This window comes from Eleutherodactylus coqui, chromosome 5 (genome assembly GCF_035609145.1).
Source record: "Eleutherodactylus coqui strain aEleCoq1 chromosome 5, aEleCoq1.hap1, whole genome shotgun sequence".
NCBI lineage: Eukaryota > Metazoa > Chordata > Amphibia > Anura > Eleutherodactylidae > Eleutherodactylus > Eleutherodactylus coqui.
The window spans coordinates 235,685,313-235,708,530 of record NC_089841.1 but is presented as its reverse complement, the minus strand read 5'-3'; the positions used below and the strand labels follow the sequence as shown (position 1 = coordinate 235,708,530).

Genomic DNA, 23,218 nt, shown 5'->3' with positions numbered 1-23,218 from the left:
TGCTTAGCTAAGGTATGCATTGCTAATGAGGGCTTTTCAGAAGTAAAAATTGTTGGGAGGGGGGGGGGCACTCTTGCCGCTATTGTGGCTTAATAGTGGGACCTGGGAACTTGAGATGCAGCCCAACATGTAGCCCCTCGCCTGCCCTATCCGTTGTTGTGTCGTTCCCATCACTTTCTTGTATTGCCCAGATTTTCACAAATGGAAACCTTAGCGAGCATCAGCGATATACAAAAATGCTCGGGTCGCCAATTGACTTCAATGGGGTTCGTTACTCGAAACGAACCCTCGAGCATCGCGAAAATTCCGTCCCGAGTAACGAGCACCCGAGCATTTTGGTGCTCGCTCATCTCTATTCTTTATGCATTACTACACCATTCATATAATCGCCATGAAACTTTGGGAAGTTGTTGAGTACACTCCTCCGAAGATTACTGGCATAGTACATCTATCCTACGATAGGTGGCGCGCGTGCGAGCATCGTTAACAGTTATGACCCCCAGACAAAGATCGTTTGAGTTCCATCTCAAGCACGAAAGCAAAAGGCATTACGAGCAACGGGGTGCGTGTTCAACTACAAAATTATGCATCCGCCGAACGTTTCGTAAGAGAATTGCTGGATATTGAGAATCCTGAGGTAAAATGAAAGCTGTGCTGTGATTGGTTGCTATATATTATACTGCTGAGGTAACTTGAAAGCTGCGCTGTGATTGGTTGTTATCTAGATATATAAAAATGAATGTATGGATGTCTGTCTTCGCAGCAACGGGCGACGGGTAAGCTAGTCTATATATATAAAATTGAATGTATGTCTGTCTGCGTGTCTGTCTGTTTGTTCTTTATGCGCTACTACACCATTCATCCGATCGCCATGAAACTTTTGGAAGTTGTTGAGTACACTCCTGGGAAGATTATAGGCATAGTACATTTATGCTATAATAAATGGCGCGTGTGCGAGCGTCGTCGACAGTTACGCCCCCCCCCCCCACGTAGATCATTCGATTTCCATCATTGCCACTAATTTTCTCACTTCCCGATGTTGTAGAAACATGAAATTTGGCACGAACATTGATTATGTCATAAATAGGAAGAGGTAATGGGTCCCAACTCGATTATTCAATTCTATGCGCAAAAGAATTAGCGTCCAAATTTTACGTACGGAATCTAATTTTCTCACTTCGCGATGTCATAGAAACTTGAAATTTGGCACGAGCATTGATTATGTCTAGAGATGAGCGAACGTACTCGGATAAGCACTACTCGTCCGAGTAATGTGCTTTATCGGAGTATCTCTCCGCTCGTCCTGAAAGATTCGGGGCGCTCCGCTGCTGACAGGTGAGTCGCAGCGGGGAGCGGGGCAGAGCGGGCGGGAGAGAAGGAGAGAAAGATCTCCCCTCCGTTCCTCCCCGCTCTCCCCTGCAGCTCCCCGCTCCGCAGCGCGTCCCGAATCTTTCAGGACGAGCAGAGAGGTACTCGGATAAAGCACATTACTCGGACGAGTAGTGCTTATCCGAGTACGTTCGCTCATCTCTAATTATGTCATAAATAGTAAAAGTTAATGGGTCCCAACTCGATTATTTAATTCTAAGTGCAAAAGAATTGGCGTCCAAATTTTACGTACGGAATCTAATTTTCTCGCTGCTCAATGTCATAGAAACTTGAAATCTGGCACGAGCACTGATTTTGTCATAAATAGGAAAAGTTAATGGGTCCCAACTCGATTATTCAATTCTAAGCGCCAAAGAATTAGCGTCCAAATTGTACGTACGGAATCTAATTTTCTCACTTCCCAATGTCATAGAAACTTGAAATTTGGCACAAGCATTGATTATGTCATAAATAGGAAAAGCTAATGGGTCCCAACTCGATTATTAACCCTTTCCAATCCATTTATTTTTTCTCACCCATTCTCCCCAGCTCCAAATAAATTGGAACTGGGGAGAATGGGTGAGAAAAAATACATTTTCCCTACACCCTCCTGAACTGACAGAGTTCAGGAGGGTGCAGGGAGGGACCTGCTTACCTGTCCGGCGTCTTCCGCATTCTCCTTCTGCCTCCCGGCTCGGCGATCATGTGACCGCTGGGGTCAGGTGGCACTGGCGGTCACATGATCGCCGGGCCGGGAGACAGAAGGGAGAATGCGGAAGACGCCGGTCAGGTAAGCGGGTCCTCCCACAGTGCAGGCTCCCGGCTTGGCGTTCATGTGACCGCTGGGGGTCAGGTAACACCGGCGGTCACATGATCACCGGCCGGAATCTCTGTGCATTGCATAGCGCTAATTGAGTGCTATGTAATGTGTAAAGGAGAAGGCAGAAAGGGTTAAAAACCCTTTCTGCCTTCTCCTCAGGGGTCCTCGATGAGGACCAGTGCAGGAGTGTATCTACACCCGATGTGTCTGACGATCGGGTGCAGATCCACTCCTGCACTGCAGTGTCGAGCCTGCCCCGACATCGGAGCTGTGGAGGGAAATTATGATGTCGGGGCAGGCCCGACATTGGACTGGAAAGGGTTAAATTCTAAGCGCAAAAGAATTAGCGTCCAAATTTTTTGTAAGGAATCTAATTCTCTCACCTCCTGATGTCATCTATATATAAAAACGAATGCATGTATGTCTGTCTTCGCAGCAACGCGCGACAGGTAAGCTAGTCTATATATAAAAACGAATGCATGTATGTCTGTCTTCGCAGCAACGCGCGACAGGTAAGCTAGTCTATATATAAAAACGAATGCATGTATGTCTGTCTTCGCAGCAACGCGCGACAGGTAAGCTAGTTAATTATATATTTTTAAAACCTGGCATTTTGTTAGTGAAATTGGCTTCATAGTCAAGAGAACCAAGACTGCTAAAATATAGGTTTGGTGTTAGGTCGCATTCACATGGGTGGACTGATATCGCACTTGTAAAATCGTGATTCTAGATCCGAGTACAATGTGTTTTTGCTTAAAAAAAAACGCATCGCAACTACATATTCAAGATTTTCACGCTCATGAAAAAAAATCACAAGTGCTTCCAATAGTAAAAATTTGCATGCAAATCGCATGGCAAGGGAACGCCATGCGATTTTTTTTTTTTTTTTTTCAAAATCCCATGGGAAATAATGGGCAATTCCTTAGATTAATGAACAGTACTGGGGCAAAAACTACGCTTTCCAGAATTCAAATCACTAGAGTAAACTTTGTGTAGATGCTCTGGAATATAATATATCTAAAAAGTTAAGCCAGATTCACATGCCCATTTGCATGTTGAGGCACAATTGTCATTAGACAGCACATGGACAACTGTCTGTGTGCTCCCTAATCTGAAGAGGCAGTGGGCATTGCATGTCCTGTTCTCTTGCATGATACAGACAGAAATGGGGCACCCTGCAAAATGTTGGTTTTTTTTTTGTTCACACAGAGCATCAGTCCGTGTGGAAGATCTTTGGCCTGAATACTCTCCTAGGCTATGAACTCACAAACCAATTATATGCCCAATTTAATAAGCCCATATGCAGCATTTTATGTATATTCTATATTTTAATTTGCAAACTGTGTTTGTCATATGGTATAAAGAAGCTTGAAGTTCCACGGGTTTTGGGATAAAAATTGAAGACTGAATTTCTGTGCAGAGAGTCCGCTCGGGAATTCTGCAGCAATTGCGCCCATGTGAACCCAGCCTAAAATATTTTTGGAATCACTAGTCTGAAACCATCCATGAAGACCAGAGGTTCCCTAAGCATTTGTACCTTTCGAGACACTTTCAAAATTGAGCTTTAACCCCTTGAGTGGCGGGTTTTCTACCACCCTGTCGTGCCCACCAGGGCAGGTTTTTTAAAATGGTCTAATCATTGAATTTCAACTAATTTTGCAGTTGCGTCTCAAGAGCCATAACTTTTTCATTTTTCCATTGACATGGCCATATAAGGGCTTGTTTTTTGCGGGACAAGTTGTGATTTTTTTAAACAGGGGGGAGGAAAAAAAGAAATGGGGAAAAAAGAAAAAAGGGGGCCATGTCATTAAGGGGTTAAATAATGTATTAACTTCCTTCTCTGGGTCATTATGACGCATGGATACCACATGTGTGATTGTATTTTTGATTTTTTACAAAGTAAAAGGAGACAAGTGTTTTTATAATTTTTTTTATAATTTTGTTTTATTTTAATTTTTTTTTTGTCCCTTTAGGGGACTTCCACAGGGACCCATCAGGACCCCCTGATCACATTCCGGGGGTCCGATGGTGACAGCCCTTTACATGCTGCAGTCACAGCCCTTTACATGCTGCAGTCACATAGACTGCCGCATGTAAAGGGTTAACACAGCAGAGATCGGAGGTTTTCTCTGATCTCTGTTGTAAGAGCAGGTACCTAGCTGTCCTCTGACAGCCAAGCACCAAGCTCTCCCTGCCACAGAGACCATCGGCTTGCTTCTGACAAGCCGATGGTCTCTATGGCAACCTGTAAACAAAGCAGGAGATTGCCGGCATATCGGCAATATCTTCTGCTGGTTTTTCAAAGCCCTTGCTTTGTTCTCTGTGGGTCTGTGCAGGCAGAGCACACTACCACAGCTTGTGGCATTGTGCTCTGCAGCTCCCATAGTGATACATAGCCCGGAAGATTTCCGGGCTATGTCGCTATGAGCAGTGGAGGTCGGCCCGGAAAATTTCCGGGCGTGCCACTCAAGGGGTTAAAGGTAGATTAGTTATGTGAGGTACCTGCGAAAGGAAGAAATCATGATTTCAGACATTTGGCGGTAAATATATCCTTGTGAAATCTTACATCCTATACCAGATTATCACTTTTCAAGGAACGTTATTTGCCCACATTGTTTGTTTGCAATTGTTAATTGATCATTTAATTACTTCTGGACTTTTCAGATGTTTTGCAGTCTTTTTTTCTCCGATATCTGTGTCAGCCTATCCTGACTACAGGCGTTGTTTTTGATGGTCAGGGAAATGTTATTTTCCTAGTTACATGTTTTTGTATTTGGTTTTTATTTTTTGCAACTTTTTGTGTTTTTCAAATTCAAGGAAAAGGCCTTTGAAAAACCGCACACGTTTCATCATGGATTGAGATTTGAGCGTAATAGTCATTTTTTTTTTTTTTAACCGGTGATATATCCTTCAAAAATGTTGCATTGCTTGTAAAAACTGCACACCATAGTGAAATGCATGCATTTTTTTTCAAAAGCATTTTATCTTGAACTTCAAAAGCATAAAAACATGGAAATAATGCAATGCATGATCCCAGCCTTATAGGTTTCAGTAATGTTGTCATGGAGTTCTTTGGAGATTTCTGTAGTCTAGCCTGTTCACACTTTTTGAAACTATTGAACTATTTTTTATTATTAGCAGAGAGATGTGGGGCATTTTTGCCACACATTTTCACATTGCTGTACTTTACCGCAATGAATGCATTTTATGTGGCGTGAAAGGACTTACTTTTATCCCATTTATATAATGTGTATGCAGTTAAACACTGCATGTTATACACAGTGAAGTAAAATATTTAAGCCTTTTTCTGCATACTTCCTTTTACAATATACTTACAACTGATTTGTGCAAAAGGAAATAAAAATTACGAATGTGGGCATGGCCTCTGTGTGTCTGACACATTTATGAAGCTGAATGTCAGAAAAGAGGTGCAAAAATTAAGCGCAGATTAGCCCACATAAAACTTAGTCTAAATGGCCTAGGTAGTAGCTTGGCGCATTTTATATTATATACTGCCCTTTTTTATGGCAGTCGCTTTGTATTTAGTGTAAAATATGTCAGCCTCTGAAGTAAATTTTGAGTTCAATGAAAAAAGCTTTGCTTTTGGCGCATCTCTCATCATGTTGGCACTTAGATGGCTCTTGTTTTTATAAACTTTTCAAACCTTTTTTTATTATTTTACTGGGATTCCATTCTTTATATTGCTTTATATTGCTGTCAATCTAGACGCTGAAACCACTCCGGTGTAAATATCACTCCGTAGTAAACTTTGAACAAGTAAATCAAATTTGGCTCAGGCTCATGGAGGACCAAGATGACTTGGCTCAGGCTCACGGAGGACCAAGATGACTTGGCTCAGGCTCACGGAGGACCAAGATGACTTGGCTCAGGCTCACGGAGGACCAAGATGACTTGGCTCAGGCTCACGGAGGACCAGGAGGACCAAGATGACTGGACTCATGCTCACGGAGAATTGAGATGACTTGGCTCAGGCTCACGGAGGACCGAGATGACTAGGCTCAGGCTCACGGAGGACCGAAATGACTGGGCTCAGGCTCACGGAGGACCGAGTTGACTGGGCTCAGGCTCACGGAAGACCGAGTTGACTGGGCTCAGGCTCACGGAGGACCGAGTTGACTGGGCTCAGGCTCACGGAGGACCGAGTTGACTGGGCTCAGGCTCACGGAGGACCAAGATGACTGGGCTCAGGCTCACGGAGGACCGAGATGACTGGGCTCAGGCTCACGGAGGACCGAGATGACTGGGCTCAGGCTGACAGAGGACCGAGATGACTGGGCTCAGGCTCACGGAGGACCGAGATGACTGGGCTCAGGCTCACGGAGGACCGAGATGACTGGGCTCAGGCTCACGGAGGACCGAGATGACTGGGCTCAGGCTCACGGAGGACCGAGATGACTGGGCTCAGGCTCACGGAGGACCGAGATGACTGGGCTCAGGCTCACGGAGGACCGAGATGACTCGGCTCAGGCTCACGGAGGACCGAGATGACTGGGCTCAGGCTCACGGAGGACCGAGATGACTCGGCTCAGGCTCACGGAGGACCGAGATGACTCGGCTCAGGCTCACGGAGGACCGAGATGACTCGGCTCAGGCTCACGGAGGACCGAGATGACTCGGCTCAGGCTCACGGAGGACCGAGATGACTCGGCTCAGGCTCACGGAGGACCGAGATGACTCGGCTCAGGCTCACGGAGGACCGAGATGACTCGGCTCAGGCTCACGGAGGACCGAGATGACTGGGCTCAGGCTCACGGAGGACCGAGATGACTGGGCTCAGGCTCACGGAGGACCGAGATGACTCGGCTCAGGCTCACGGAGGACCGAGATGTCTCGGCTCAGGCTCACGGAGGACCGAGATGACTCGGCTCAGGCTCACGGAGGACCGAGATGACTCGGCTCAGGCTCACGGAGGACCGAGATGACTCGGCTCAGGCTCACGGAGGACCAAGTTGACTCGGCTCAGGCTCACGGAGGACCAAGTTGACTCGGCTCAGGCTCACGGAGGACCAAGGTGACTCGGCTCAGGCTCACGGAGGACCAAGGTGACTCGGAGTTTGCCAAGCAGGGTCGTTAGAAAAATCTATAATCCTTTTACAGAGCAGTAGCAAAAGAAGATCTGGTTGCCCAACAACACAATGACTCGATACTGTCAGAGCTGATACTGCCATAGATATCAAACTACTGAAAGAAGCAGTGCAAAACCTAAAAACCTACAGGTAGCTCGCCTTTAGGGTTGCCGAGGGTCGTGAACGACTACATGGCTAACAACAGTGTCTTTCTTTTTTCTTTTAACTACATAATCCACTCATTTGCTTTGATTTTGTCATATTTGATATCTCTAGCCAATTGACATTAGTAGGGCCACAAAAGTATAATTAAAAGTTTTAGAATCAGCCCTAGTATGATTTGCTACAACTGCTGTTCCTGCTAACAGTGCGGTGACAGCCACATTTATTAATACACACTTTTTTTTTAGTGTTGTAGGGGTGTGGCTTGGTCAGGCCTTTTGTTAATGCACTTTAAAAATTGTGTATTTCTGTTAATTAGGCCTAATTACTTCCTTAGTTATTCAAAGTTGTTACAAAAATTCCAAAGGGTAGAATATTTTATAGCCACTCTAAGTAAGAGATTCTATTTGAATCCTCGTATGGCATTATTTGTCAGCAGGCTTTTTTCCCCTATTGATCATACAAAGCTTACGTGTATAGTGTGACAAAATTTTAGGTTTTGTCTTCTCTTTCTGTAACAAGATCTATTGCAGCCTGGAATCAAAATACACATTAATCCACTATCAATAAGAAAAATCATTGCTCAGCTTGAAAAATGGTGCCCTACCGAGTGTGACCACTACAGACATGATTTCAGACTTTGAATTTAATGAAGTGTAATGCATTTTTATATGCTCATTTCCAATTCATCTAGACTGCTAATAGGTATTAGAAGTAATAAATCTCTGTTGCTAAAGTCCATAGTGAATATTTTGACTTTGCATAATTCTTGAAACCATACTGTTAACGTCAGTCACTTTAGGGTTTCATGAAGATGAAGTTGAAAGGAATTAAAGACCTCTATGTATGTGTCATACATAATAAATGATATGCATGGGCGTATTCTTACATATTAGTTTCTGCTAAAGATAACTCAGTAGAGTTACCTGCAGTTCTGTACAATGTAAAATGTAGGATAAAAGCCGAATAATAAAAACATTTCCAAAAAACAATGACTTTTGAAGCAACGGGATATGATCAAGGAAAAATTTTAGATGAAGTTATGTGGACCCAACCTTTTGCAGCTCAGTAGCAAATTCTCCGTCAGATCTGTCCAAATCTGAAAAGGGTATTTTATTGATTATTATTTTTTCAAGCACTGCTCCATGTTTTAAGGGAACTTCTCACGCATCCATTGATACTAACTAAGCTCATTGCTATGGAGCTGCAACGAAAACCAGTTAGTATATTCCTTCTGTTGCTTTTATAGCACCAATATATTGTAACAGCATTGTGTAGAGATTGTTATCATTTACATCAATCCATGTCTCTAGTGCAGTTCACATTCTAATTTCCCATGTCACAATAGGGCAATTTTTTCCCTTGAATATTAGAAGAAACTGGAGTACTCTTGGAAAACCCACACAAATGCGGAGAGACTATACGCTCGTGACTGATGTTAACTGCACGCAGATGCTGTCTTTGGTTGAAGTCAATTCTGGGCCCCCTGTGCTGCTAGACAACAGTGCTAACCACTGAGCCACTGTGCTGGCCAATATTTTAGCTCAGTTATCGCATACACCCCAGCAGCAAGGCCCACAGAGATTTTGTTTCTGGGATTATAAAGTTTTATCCAGACTGGACTACTGTGAATAGTGGACTTATCCAAGCTGATAAATCTCCAACAATATTGCTTAGAATGTCAGAACGAGACTAAATTAAATGACTGTTGTTTATATGGCTACCAATAATAATTGGGAAATTATAGTGCCACTGTTTCTGGTGGCGCAATGCGCCACACAGCTCTGGTACATGCACCTCACACACACAGCTCTGCTACATAAATTTTTCATCCCATACAACGGGGATCACAACCAGCACAGCAGAATCCTGCACACACTGATCACCCCATAGTCATGTGACCACTGACTCTTTCCTCATATGACTGATCACATGACAGTGACATCATCACAGGTGCTGTAAAGACATGGCTGCTGTCCAGTTCTGCAGGTTTTTAATAAAGTGAAGAACCTGTGATGATGTCACCATCATGTGATCAGGGACGGAGCTCAAAGCCCATGACTGATCCCATGACGGTAAAGAAAATATCCCAGCAGCACTTGAATTACACCACTCCTGTGGTCGGATCAAACATCAAATGAATGCACCAGCCATCCAGAGCCAGACCACCTCCGTCATGTATCGTCAATCAATAAAGAGTATGGCAGCATCCATGGGTGTGTTAAAACGTAATGAGTTTTATTCTTCCATAGTAAAATGAAGCAACGTTTCGGTCAGCAATTTGACCTTTGTTTGCTTGACAAAGGTCAAATTCCTGACCGAAACGTTGCTTCATTTTACTACGAGAGAATAAAACTCATTACGTTTTAACACACCCATGGATGCTGCCATACTCTTTATTGATTGATCCCATGATGGTGACATCTTTACATGTAACTTACAAATTCACTCACAGACAGGTGGTCGTTGGTATTCCATAGCATTTGAGGCTGCAGGGGTTTGTAGGGAATGTAGTGTGCCTGTAATCTGCACAAGGATGAAGGACCTGTGATAATGTCACTGTCATTTGATCAGGGGCGGATCAGGTAACTCACTCACGGACACAGAACCTAGGTGACTGATCACATGACAGTGATAGCGCAGGTGCTGTAAGCACCCAGCTGCTGTCAAGCTCTGCATGTTTTAGGACCTTTGATGTCATCGTCATGTGATCAGGGGCGGAGCATGTAACTCACTCACAGACAGGTGGTCCTTAGTATTTTGAAAGTGCTAAAGCACAATGGTGTGAGGGAAATATTTATGTCTGTTTCAGCAACCTTAGAGAGATGGAGACTTAGTGCTGTAGCTTGGGAGGGTCTTAAGATCTACTTGTTACCAGGTTATGAGAGCACCATGGAGGTACTGGTGTGTAAGTTCAGTCGAGGATCTTAAGGTACATTGCGCCTGGATGAATATTACGGTTTACATTAGATTCTGTGCTACAGACCATACAACAGAGTACAGCACTACACAACACTTACATCCAGAAACTCACAGTGATATCTTCCCTGATAAGAGTTCTTTTTTTTTTTATTTTCTCAATTTAACACAGATCTCAATGACACCTTCTTCCAGCCACAACTCCTCTATGAGAGTTTGCTGTTCAGGCATCTTTGGCCTCTTAGTTTTCTGTTTTAAGCTCCCAATCTTCTCCCACAAACCTTCCATCCTAGTGCCCTGATGTATTGTAATTCTACTGCTACTTCTAATACATGTGACATAACTATAGCCACTGCAAAAATATGGCCACACTACACACTTAGTGGCAGTAATTACTACCATAAATACCACCCTAAAAAAATTGTGTACAAATGTTGCCCCTGACAACACTTACATACAGTGCTCCCTACAGTAATAGTGCTAAGCATATAGAGCTTCAGCAGTATTGGTGGCACATACTATCAAACAAAAGTAATTGTAATCAGGAGATATTGCCCTCAATCCGTAATACTACCCACAAAATAATTGTGCCAGTTAGATTACTCCCATAGTGCCTAGAAGTGTGACCCCAAACAGTAATTGCCCACATAGTATACCTCAAATACCACTGTCAACAGAGGAGTCACAGCAGGCGAAGTGCCAGCCATGCCCCCCAAATACTGATAGGCATAGCATCCAGGACTTTACTACGGATCACTTATCTACAGGATACACCATCAATAGTTTGGCGGGGATCCAAAGTGACAGACCCCTGCAAACAACTGATTGCTGGGACCTCTGTGATTGTAGGAACAGCTTTGAGTGAATTCAGTAGGAGCTATACCTGTATTACCAAACCGGGCTGCTGAACTACGGACAGACCTGTCTGCTGCAGGCTTTGTAGACAATTACAGCTGGCCCGATATTAGCTGATAGGTGGGGATGCCGAGGTGTCGACCACCATTGATTAGCTATGGTTGATCTATCTTGAGAAGAGGTCATCAGTAGTAAAATCTGTAACAACCCCTTTAATAGTGCCCAAAATGTGGCTTCAAAATAATTGTGCCCAAGCACTAGTTTCCTATAGTGCCCCCATGTGTTCGCCATAGTGCCTTTAAATGTAATAGTGTCACCAATCAGAGTGCCTCCTTCTCCTGCTGACTTTTTTCCCTTCTGCTCCTGCTAACAGACCTCAGTACATCACTCATTCTGCTAACAGTCGCCTATTAGTCGCTTCTCCTGCTGAAAATGTCCTCTGCTTCATGACAAATCCAAACCTCCTGATCTTGCTGGCAATCTCCTCTGCCTAATACCCCTCAAGAGCCTATTCTGCTGACACTCTCCCCTGCCTAATACCCCTCAAGACCCTATCCTGCTGGCAATCACCCCTGCCTAATACCCCTTAAGCCCATATCCTACTGACAATCTCCCCTACGTAATACCCATTAAGCCCCTATCCTGCTGGCAATCTCCCCTGCCTAATATTAGCCCCTTAAGCCCCTATCCTGCTGACAATCTCCCCTACGTAATACCCCTTAAGCCCCTATCCTGCTGGCAATCTTACCTACGTAATACCCATTAATCCCCTATCCTGCTGGCAATCTCCCCTGCCTAATGCTCCTTAAGCACCTGTCCTGCTGGCAATCTCCCCTGCCCAATGCCCCTTAAGCCCCTATCATGCTGAAAGACATATTCTCGCATCTCAGCATTAAGTCATCCTGCAGACAGACACGTTATTCAACTAGATGCTATAGAGTAGTGCAGGTAAGGCTGAGTGCATTCAGATTTGCGAGTGCAGGACTGCAAAGGTAAGCACGTTGACATCATCATACTTGCTAATGCTGGAGACAGGCCCTCTTGCAGTCCTTAAGCCTAAAATGATCTTTGAGGATGAATAACTGGGCACAGAGCTGATGGTTTCTGAGTTCCACCATAGCTTGCAACTTCATCCGTGTCTTGAGGATGTGAATGAAGTTGAAAGTGGCACTTGGCCTGCAGTCTACGTGGGACCCATTGGCAATCGACATATTGATAAAGTTCGATAGGTTGCTGACCTTGATTTATGGTATTCATGTTTGTCACTATTTGTAAGTTACAATTCCATGTTATGGCCTGTAAAGAGCTAGTGATATGCAGTAAATCTTATCAATCAAAGTCATTGATACATTATTTCCTTAGAAATTAAACCTGTTTGTCACTGCATTCAATTAAATATAAACTTTTGAGTTCTGTGGTATGGATAACCTTTTTATCTTGAAGATTTGAAGGAAAAAAATGTCTTTTATCATGTGAAATAATCTGCCATATATCTTACACTAAGTAAAGAACATAACTGTTTCATATTCTACATGTTCTGCGCTTAAAATTTTATTGCCACTTTGCAGTGATTTAATGACCATTATGTGAAACTCTTACAGATTGAACTTGGAAGAAGAAATAGATCAGCTTAAAGTACAGATTTCAGTAGACAAAGCCACGATACAAGAATTAAATGGTTGTCTTCAGCAAGAACGAGAAGGTACAGTTCTTATGTTTGTACACAGAGCGTCATTCCTCTTGTAGCTCACGATATAAGCCTGAACATATGACTGGCCTGTCATGTGACCTCACTTTTCCTGTCAAACAATAAATTAGATTTATTATAGCCCCCCCTCCAGCTTATAAAAATATCTACTGTCAAGGATATCTGTTAGTCACGGATAACTTAAAGAGAACCTGTCACCAGGTATGAGCACCATAAACTAAGTTATGGTGCTCATACAATAGGTTCTTTGAAGTCCGGGGAGGTATTTCTTATACCCACCCAGGTCTCCAATTTAGTTATGTCATGCCCGAAAATCAGCATGGACCATCCAGTTGGGCTGCTGGCTGCATGCACTCCAGTTGATCTCTATGGGAGTGTGCCAAATGTCCGGCTGCACAATCTGCAATGACATCCGGTGTTGACATCGCGGGATTGGGGAACTGGCTAAATATAAAAAATACCTCCCCGTCCTCCAGGGAACCTTGTATAGTTTATGGTGACAGGTTCCCTTTAATAAAAAAAAACAACCCAAAACTGGGAAACCTAAACACCGTAACGTATTAAGATATGTGTAACTTCCTAGTATGCTTACACTAGCAGAATAGCAGTTCTTTAACCCCATAATGACAGGCCCATTTTAGGCTTCAATAACTATCCAACTTTTCTGTTTCCTCCAAAGCATTCCTAGAGCAATGACTTGTTTATTTTTTGTCAACACAACCTTCTGAGGTCTTGTTTTTTGAGGAAAAGGTTTTATCTTTTTGGGCTGGGGGGGGATTTGGAAAAAATATTCCTCCACGGTTTTTTGGATTTCAGGAAGCAGAATAAATAATCTAAAATTATTCTCGGGGGCAGCACAATTATGGCAATACAAAATGTATACAGTTTTTATATGTTTTGCTATTTTTCTACACTAAAAAACACTTTTAAAAGTGTGCTTATGTCTCGCCACATTCCAAGAGCCATGACGGTTTTATTTTTTCCATCGACTGAACTCTATGAGGGTTTGGTTTTTGTGGGATGAATTCTAATCTTCATTAATCCCATTCTTGGGAACATGTAACATTTTGATTACTTTTTATTTCACTTTTTCTAAGATTAACAATATGTGCAATTCTGGCCTTCTATTTTATTTATTTGCGCCGTTCACCATGTGGGATGAATAAAACATTAAATTAATTCTTCAGGTCGGTACTTTTATGTTATTACCACATTTATATAGTTAAAAAAAAAGATACAAACATTTTTTACTCTGCATTAAAAGACCCCTAACATTTTTTTCCCATCAGCAGTGCTTTGTTTGTGTGGCAAGTAGTACTTGTTAATGGTACTATTTGGTAATTCATATCTGTTTTTGATCCTTTTTTATATATATTTTTTTCTGAGGCTATGTATGCAAAATTAGCTATTTTGGCAATGTTTTATGTTTTCAAGGCATTCAACTTGTGTGCTAACCTTTGTTATATGGGTCATTACAAACACCGTGATACTAAATTTATTACTTTGTTTTAAAGATACTAATGTGGGAAAGGTTAGGGTTTTTTTTTGTGCTAATAAAGGACTTAATTTTAATTATAAACGCTTGTTCCTATAAAATGCTGCAATACTTTAGTATTGCAATGTATTACATCAGTTTTTGAGAAGTTGCTTCATTGGCCACTGTAAATGTTAGACCGGGAGACCATTTTTAAGTCTCTGGGTCCCAGACAAACTCCTAGGCACCCTGCCATCACATTGTGTGGTTCCACTGAGTGACACAGGGAGCCTTCTTGCACTTTCAGATTTTTACAAGTTGTGGTGGCATTGACAACAGCATATGAAGGGTTAAATGGCAAGGGTTCACAGGTTTCTCCACTGCTAGCCGTTACAGCTGGAACATGGCTGTCATTAAACAGCCGAGCCACCGCTAGCCCTTTTATGTGAGACCTGTGCCAGCCTTATTCTGGAGCATGCATCAGAATAATGTCCTTTAGTGACTGCTGTAAAAAGGCGTATTGGCAGTCACTAAGGGGTTAATGTGCATATATTAATTTATTGTGTTATAATAACTTAACTATAATGTAATACAATGCTGTAAATACAGTTTCACGATGCACCAATCATGTTAAGAATTGCTGAATCTGTACCGTTATCGGCCAAATCCCTTTTGAAAGCAAGAAAATAACACTTTCCCTGCTAAATGTAGACGACTATTCTCTTCTTCATGTAGTTAGGAGAAGCAGCTTTATATCAGCGGCTACTACACAGCCTGTGCAGATCAGGGTATCTCCCCACCTCACATCAATGTCCAATAATTGTAGCCACGACACAGAGAACTATTTCTACTTTATATATCAAATTTGCATAGTTAATACAGCATAATCGTATATCCATTGCAAATCCGTACATGCATCATGTTTGTTTCCAGGAGAGTTTTAGTTTGCTACATGCCTGCTGTCTGGGGTCATCTGAACTTAGATCATCCAAGGTGTCAATCTTGTGACTGTAATACAGCCATTTAAAACCGGCCTTACTCTCCACTATAAGGCAAACTTCACACGGGTGAAGGCAATATCGGGCTTGATATTGCCCTCGCCATCTATGTGAAAACCCTGTGGATGCGGGGCGTTGTCATGTGAAAACAGCCTTGCATCACTGTGGGGATGAGGGAATCGCCGCTGCAGCTTTCACAGCTGTGGCAGAGGATCACAAAGTTCTCTCATTACCTTCAAAGGGGCCGGCGCTGCATTGAAAACAATGGGCCTGCGATGCGAGATCTCGCACCTAGATACAAATGCTGCGATTTGTTTCCTGCATTGCGGTGTCATGCTGGAAAGCATCTCTCATGTGTATGACGCCATTTAAAAGAATGGGGTTCATATTTGCACATCCCGCAATGCATAAGTCTCACGAGATTTTCACGCAATTGTGAAGGCCGCCTAAAGGTGCTTTCACATTTTGCGCTGGGGATTCTGCTTTCTTGCTCCGTTCGAAGGGCAGTAAAGGGGAATGCCTATGGCCGAACGGTTCTGTCTCTGTATGGAACGAACAGCGCCAGGCAGACCCCATTGACTATAATAGGGGCTGCCCGCTTTCCTCCCAGCATGCAGCACTTTTTCTTCCGGTATTAGCGGCCGGATCTGCGACGGAGCCTCCGACCGAAGGTTCAGGCACTGATGTGAAACCACCCTATCCCACTCATAAAGACGGTGGGATTGAATAATAAGTATATATTATGCGATTGTTTTGATGAAGATTTCTAGTAACGAATAACTAATGAACAGCGGGGACGGTAACGCCTGCATTGCTTATTGTTTATTTAAATTACCAATCGCATTCTCATTGAAAGTTTTCAAACAGTGAACTTGAAAATTAACAGCTAAAATGAATTAGCATGGATTGTGTAAGATGTAAATGTATTCAGCTGTGTTTAGCTGTGGGACTCGGCTGAGAAACCCAGTACCTTAGAGATAAACAAAGGATATTAATGTAATGGTACCTGTTGTAGCCTGCTGTGTGTTTAATGTTTTACCTGTGTTAGATGGTAACATCTCTTGAATAATGCTTAATTTACTTCACTCACATACTTTTTTAATTGGCTTTGACATGATCCCGAGACAAAAGAAATCTCTAATTCAGTCTAACTAACACAGTGACTGTTTATACCCAGAGGACAGGCAAATCTGTGGAGCAAAGTGATACTTTCTTCTGCTCTGTCTCTCCGAAATCTCATGGAAATAGACGGCGTGAATACAGGAATTGTGATTCAAATTATTCTTTAAGCGTAAAGTTACAGTAGAATAAGGTTCTTGTAACTGAGCAAATGACATAGGTTATCTAACCGGCATTGGCATCGTACAACCTCTGTGTTACAATGCTTTTGCTTTGCTTTTAAGTTTTCTTGGCTGAATTGTTACTTTGGATAGTTGAAATTGTGCATCAAGTTTAAAGAATGTCTGTCAGCTAAATTTGCTCTTTTAACCTCTTACACTGATACATACTCGCTGTCATGACAAACCTTTATATTTTGGCAAAGTGTCTCCTCCACGAAGATATCAGCGTATAAGTATCTCACGTGCTGTATGCTAGTGAATCCCGGACTGTCCAATGGGCGTTCCTTCTCCTGTGAGCGGTTTGGGGCTTTTCTAACCCTTTGTCTTAAAACCCGCCCTTTTTCCTGTTGAGTGACGCCTCCAGCTCTTCCCTCTGAGGACGTCACGCCTTCCACCTTGTATGCACCTTACTGTGATCTAACTCAGAATAGCAAATTTTCTATTTAGAGTTAGATTGTGTTTTGATCTCCTTGGCTGGTTGTAAGGAGAGTTTCTGTGTTTACCAAGCAGAAGACTATCCCAGATCTTGTGTAGAAGTCTGAGCCCAGGAGAAATACAAATCACACCAGCCTTGCTGCGGTATCAAATAATTTCTAATTTATTCTAAGGTGTATGTGGTTTATATACCATAAATGACATCACAGGAAATTTACATACCTCCAAGATTAATAATAATACATGATAGGGTACAACTGAAATGTTTAACATAAGTTACACCTTTAAGGCTGGGTTCACACAGGGCAGATTTGCCGCAGTTTTGCCGCGGATTGCCGTTGCATATCCGCACTGCGGCAAAACCACTGCGTTTGCAGTGCAATGCAGCACAAATGAGATTTGCCAAAAAGCTGTTCTCACAGGACGGATTTTTTCCGCACAGCCGCAGTGCGGAAATGCAACTGCGTCGCGGTTTTAAAAGATGCAGCATGTTCATTCTTTGGTCTTTTCCGCAGCGCTTTTTTGTCCATGGACCTCTATGGACGCAGCCAAAACCGCACCAAATATGCGACAAAAAATAAAAAAGCGCTGCGGAAAAAACACTTGCGGATTTTTCCGCACGAAAGTCTGCAGCAAAATCCGCAAGCACAAATTAACCTTTTATAGCAGTTTTGCCGCAGAAGCAGTTCTTCTGCGGCAAAACCGCAACGGAAAAACCGCGGCAATTCTGCCCTGTGTGAACCCAGCCTTAAAGTGTAACTATAACATACAATGAAACTGTTATGAATTCAGTGAAAAGGAATGCAAGGTGGGGGGTCTGGGAGGCTCTTATCTTCTGTCTGTCTCTAGCAGTACCATTCACTGGTATAGAAAAAGTTTAATTTAACCCCTTCAACACTTACACTAGCATCATGCTATATCTTTTTCTAGTCTACTATCTAATAGAAAAACAGTTAACTGATACATTAATCCACAATTTTCTTAACACTGGTGCAGTAATACGCATGCAAGGTGGTATCGAATTATATAAATTACTACTGTTAAACTACGTCACATTTGCTTTTGTGTACCATAGTCTGTAGTCCTTCTGCTTGCTTCTATAAAACAAGTGGCACGTGTTTTCTGGTTAGCAAGGCAATGATAATGATTTTGAAATTCCCTGCATCATTATTACCACATTTACAGATAAAACTGTTTTATGGGAAAAAATGCAAATACTTTATTAGGACATTGTGAAGTAAATGCATTGTCCCATCAGAGACAACCCCTTTCCGTGTACATCACCCTTAGGGAACAGCTGATTGGTGTAAGTACCGCTTGTGATGAACAGTGAAAGCTGCGATCCCCTAGTTATCCCCTCTGCAGCATCTTTGTAAGGGGAATGTAGTATTACATGGCAGCCATCCAGATGAATGGCCATCCTTTAGTACAAGGATAGATCAAAGTCTACCAGAATGGCACCATTTCTGACTCAGAGTGGGATCTTCTGCTTAGAACCTCCCCTCTCTGTGTTCTTAGTACAGCCCCCTTAAACCACAATTCTTTTTTTCATGCCTCTATACTGGTTAACCCCGCAGATATTGCTAGCTATGGCATCTAACGCTTTTACAGAAAGAAAAGGAAAAACTTTTACACACAAGGTTTTAAATATTGAAAATTAGTAAAGAAAACAAACTATACATAACTGGTATGGCCACATCCATAGCAACTCAGACTATAAAATATTACATTATTTATCTGGCATGGTAACATCTGTTAAAAAAAGCCAAAATAGCTGTTTTTGAACAGGATTCAAAAAAATATTTAAGTTGTATATACCCGAAAATGGTACCAATGAAAACTACGAGTTGTCTTACAAAAAACAGGCCTGTTATAGATCTGTCGACTGAAAAATCAAGAGGATCTGGTCTCCTCCCCCAAAATTCCTCCAATTCGTCAAAATTAAGGTTCGTTTGCTTGCTAAAAACACAAGAAAGGAAGATCTGTAATGATTTTAAGAGCTAAATGTGTATGGAGTGGAATTGTGTAGAAACATGCTTTGTTTGATTGCCTGATTTGGTACTAATCGCTATGTTGTGGGTGTCATCAGGTGTCATTTCAAATGTTTTGCTGCACAGAAGAGAAGTCATTTCACAATTTTATCTTTTTTAACTTTTTTTTCCTTAAGTGTGCTCTATGTTATGATAAAATAGGTGTAAATTAATATATCAGGAAATCATAGATGTTGTACCAGTAATTTCACATCCATTAGTGGAATAGGATGGATGCCAGTTATAATGTATTGTAGCATTAACAAATACTTTCCCTCAGTATTGTTGTTTCTACATCACTACACATTCACTAGTTCTTCTAGATTTGCCACTCATGTATATACATCCTCCATTATAGAGATCTGTGATTACCTGAGTGGTATTTTAAGGGAATTTCTGACCTTTTTAACATTGCTGCCAGTGGGGGAGTGGGGGGGGGGGGGGCAGGGTGTGTGTAAAATAAAAAACACACATGTTGCAGATCTGGTCCTCTGTTAACGTCGGCAGCAGTGGGGATGTGGGTTGTTTACCCATGTGACCGCTGCAGTTAGGCTGGGTTCTCACAGGGCGTAATCCCGACGGAAATCATGCGGTTTTGCTGCAGCAAAAAACGAAGAAATTTCTGCCGGGGAAGCGCTGCGCTGGAGTGGCTTAGCCGCATGCTTTTCCGTTGCGGCTGGCGCTCCCATAGAGAACAGCCCGGCCGCAACGGGAAAAAAAATAGACATGCTGCAGCCAGGGAATTCACGCCACAGCACCAGCTTCTGTCGGCTTTGCAGCGAAGGATTGGCCATTCCGTGTGGATGAGATTTTTGACAAATCTCGTCCACATGGCTGGCTGATCCCGGGATTAGCAACCGCAGGCGGATTTGCCACAGCGAAGTTCCGCACAGAATTTCCGTGGCAAATCCGCCCTATGTGAACCCAGCCTTAATGGGAGGTCGGCAGGGACGTCCTATAAGCCTGCTTTGGGCCTTGTTCATTAGAAGCCCATGTGCCAGTTTTATGGGAAGACCAAATCTACTGGCTTTCAAAGAAATAACTTGGCAAAACCCCTTTAATATTATTGTAGTAGTTCATGAGTCAGTACACACGACACAATAATGCAGCAGAAAAGAATGAAAAGGTATTATGTAGCAACCTGTTTGCCAATCGTCTTCTGAAAGTGACAGGTCTTGTTCTGGATTCTAAGGAACCCCTGACCAGGGCTGAAGGAAGCTGATATTTTTGGCACATAGTGATTCTCTGTTTATTCTACTGTCCTGCACTAGATCTTTTCTCGATACTTGTAAAGTTTTGGGCTTTATATCTTTTAAAATGTTCTTTAATGATGAATGCACCTAATTCTAGTTTTAAGATGCTGCTGAACACATTGCGATCCCTCTCTACTGTTTGTTATCCCTTTTGGAGGTCTAAATTGTCCGACGTAGGCTGAAGCTGCTGCGCATGCGTTATACTAGATGTGACATCATTCACTACATTGTGAATGGCTGCGCATGCACTTTATCACGTGTGATGTGCCACATTGTGGTTGGTTGCCCTCCAGGATGTCAGCCGGGTCTGCGAGTGATCTTGCGATGCTTTGAGATCCTGCGCATTCGCGATATGGTGATAGACGCATCACACTGTCGGTAGTCTTGCGATATGTCGCGCAACTAGCACATGCTCAGTAGACACACATAGACGCTGTTAACCACTTGAGGACATAGAGTTGGCCACTTGAGCTATGGATCTACATTGCTGACTATATATGGTGCAGCTGCAGGTAATTTATTGTCTAATTTGGGGGTCGCTGTTTGTTCATGCCTCTGATTGGGGTATTGTGTGATGGGATATTGTATTTAAGGCCAGAATGTTGATGGCCTCTCAGGCTTGAAAAAGACCGCATTGGTCGAAACATTGCCCGTTTTATTTTTAAGCATGGAGCAATAAAGATTTTCTTATTTTAAACTACACCACTGATGCTGATACTTCCTTCATTCTATACTGGACCTTGTTGGAACTGAGGTTTCATGGTTCCTTGAAGTGGCTGTGCATTCAATCACCTCATCCATATATTGGATTGTTTTTTTGTGTGCTGTTGGACCAGATAGCATTTATTGAGACTATCATGTACTCAAAGGGTGGTCATAAGTGGCTGCATATCCCATTGGAAGAATGTATCAAGTGGGGTACCACAAGGCTCTGTCCTAGGCCCAGTGTTGTTCAACATTTTTATAAATAATCTGGAGGATGGAATTGATGGGAAACTGATCAAATTTGCAGGTCTGCAAGAAATTTTTTTTTAGAGCTCTTTTGGTTATTTTACGTAACCTTTATATTTTTCGGTACGCTGAATCTGAAAATGACTTCCGTTTTGTCATAGGACACCACGTTTTCTGACAATTCAGTTATCTATGTTAAATAAAGCAATACATCAAAATAAATGAAAATAGTCTAATAAAATTAATTTTTAATTATAAATTTTACATGAAAATCATTTTTGAACTGAAATGAGCTCACTAAGACACACTATAATCATTTCTGCTTCTCTGTGAGGCTCCTCTTAGTACATTTACGCTTGTGAGTAGCATCTGGAATGTCTCTCTGAAGCATCCAGCAGTAGTCTGCCATCATTGTGATGCTCCATTTTCCCTGGTATCTTCTTTCCATCTCTTTAATGTCCTGGTGGAATCGTTCACATTGTTCTTCACTCACAGCTCCCAAATTTTCAGGGAAATAGTCAAGGTAGGATTGGAGGAAATGCACTTTCAAACTCGTCAGGCAACCTAAAGCTTGAAATACTTTCAGCATTCGTTCAATGATATTTTTAGAGTCAGGATCTTTCTTATTGCCTAAAAATTTCTCTACGATTTCTTTAAATGCAATCAGCCCCATCATTTTGAGAATCCGTCATGGTATTGACAAACTCTTGATCAACTATAAGCCTTCTAATGTCTGGTCCGACGAACACAACTTCCTTCAATTTTGCCTGGAAACTTGGTGACCAAATATTTGAAACATTCTGCGTCTCTTGAAAGTGATTTCACGAATTGCTTCATCAATCCCAATTTTATGTGGAGAGGTGTTGGAAGACCAAAAGTACCAACATTTCTCAGAGGACTCTTTTTGACCGACTGTGAGCACCCTCGGCAGCCAACTCTTCTTGGTCCAGTGATTTTGTCGGTCTGGACTGTCCCATAGACACAGAAAACAAGGGTATTTGGTTGCCCCGAGCAGCATGCACGAGACCTCTAGGATTTTTATCAATTTTTTTTCCCGTTTTCAGCACAGCAAAATACATGGAAAGTAGTTGAAAATATTCAAACAGCTTTTTAGTCGCAGATCTGTGTAATTAAAAGAAATCTGGTAATGACCCACAAAAAAAAGTTAGTACATTATTTAACCTGCCCGGTGCAAGCCATAAAAAAAAAAGTTAAAAAACCTGGCAAAAATAGCTCATTTTATAATCCATGCCCCACAAAAAATTTGTCCCACAAAAATAAAGAACCTCAAACTGCACAGTTGATGTAAAAAAACAAAGTTGTGGGACTTTGAATGTGCCAATACAAATACATCTTAAAAAAAAAAGCAAATGTATGAAAAAGAAGCAAGGTATTCAAAACTATATAAATTTGGTATTGATGTAATCATACTGACCCGCAAAATTAATTTCATTTATCATTTATGCGGCGTGGTGAACACCATAAAAAAAAAAACCTGACATGAGTGCGGATTTTGTTAATCCTGCCTCTAGAAAAAAATGGAATAAAAAGTCATTTAATATTATATGTTCCCAAAAATTGGATAAATGAAGACTAAAGCTCATCCTGCCAAAAACAAGACCTTATAGAACTCAATTGATGTAAAAATGAAATAAGTATGGCTTTTGTGATCACCCAAGAACAAAAAAATGTGTTTAGTGTGCAAAAATATCAAAACATAAAAAAACGCATAAACTTTGAATTGACGAAATCATGCTTACTCAGAGAATGTTATCACATTATTTATTATGCATGCAGTACAAAAAAATATGGCAAAAT

General features: G+C 42.0%; 1 protein-coding gene across 1 annotated transcript in view; it reads left to right on the top strand.

Moving 5' to 3' along the window:
- Positions 1 to 23,218, top strand: part of CNTLN (centlein) — a 293,859-nt gene that overhangs the window by 156,535 nt on the left and 114,106 nt on the right. The window contains exon 14 of the mRNA XM_066604356.1: positions 12,813 to 12,913. Within this exon, the coding sequence (XP_066460453.1) occupies positions 12,813 to 12,913 (101 nt within the window). The remainder of the gene's footprint in view (positions 1 to 12,812; positions 12,914 to 23,218) is intronic.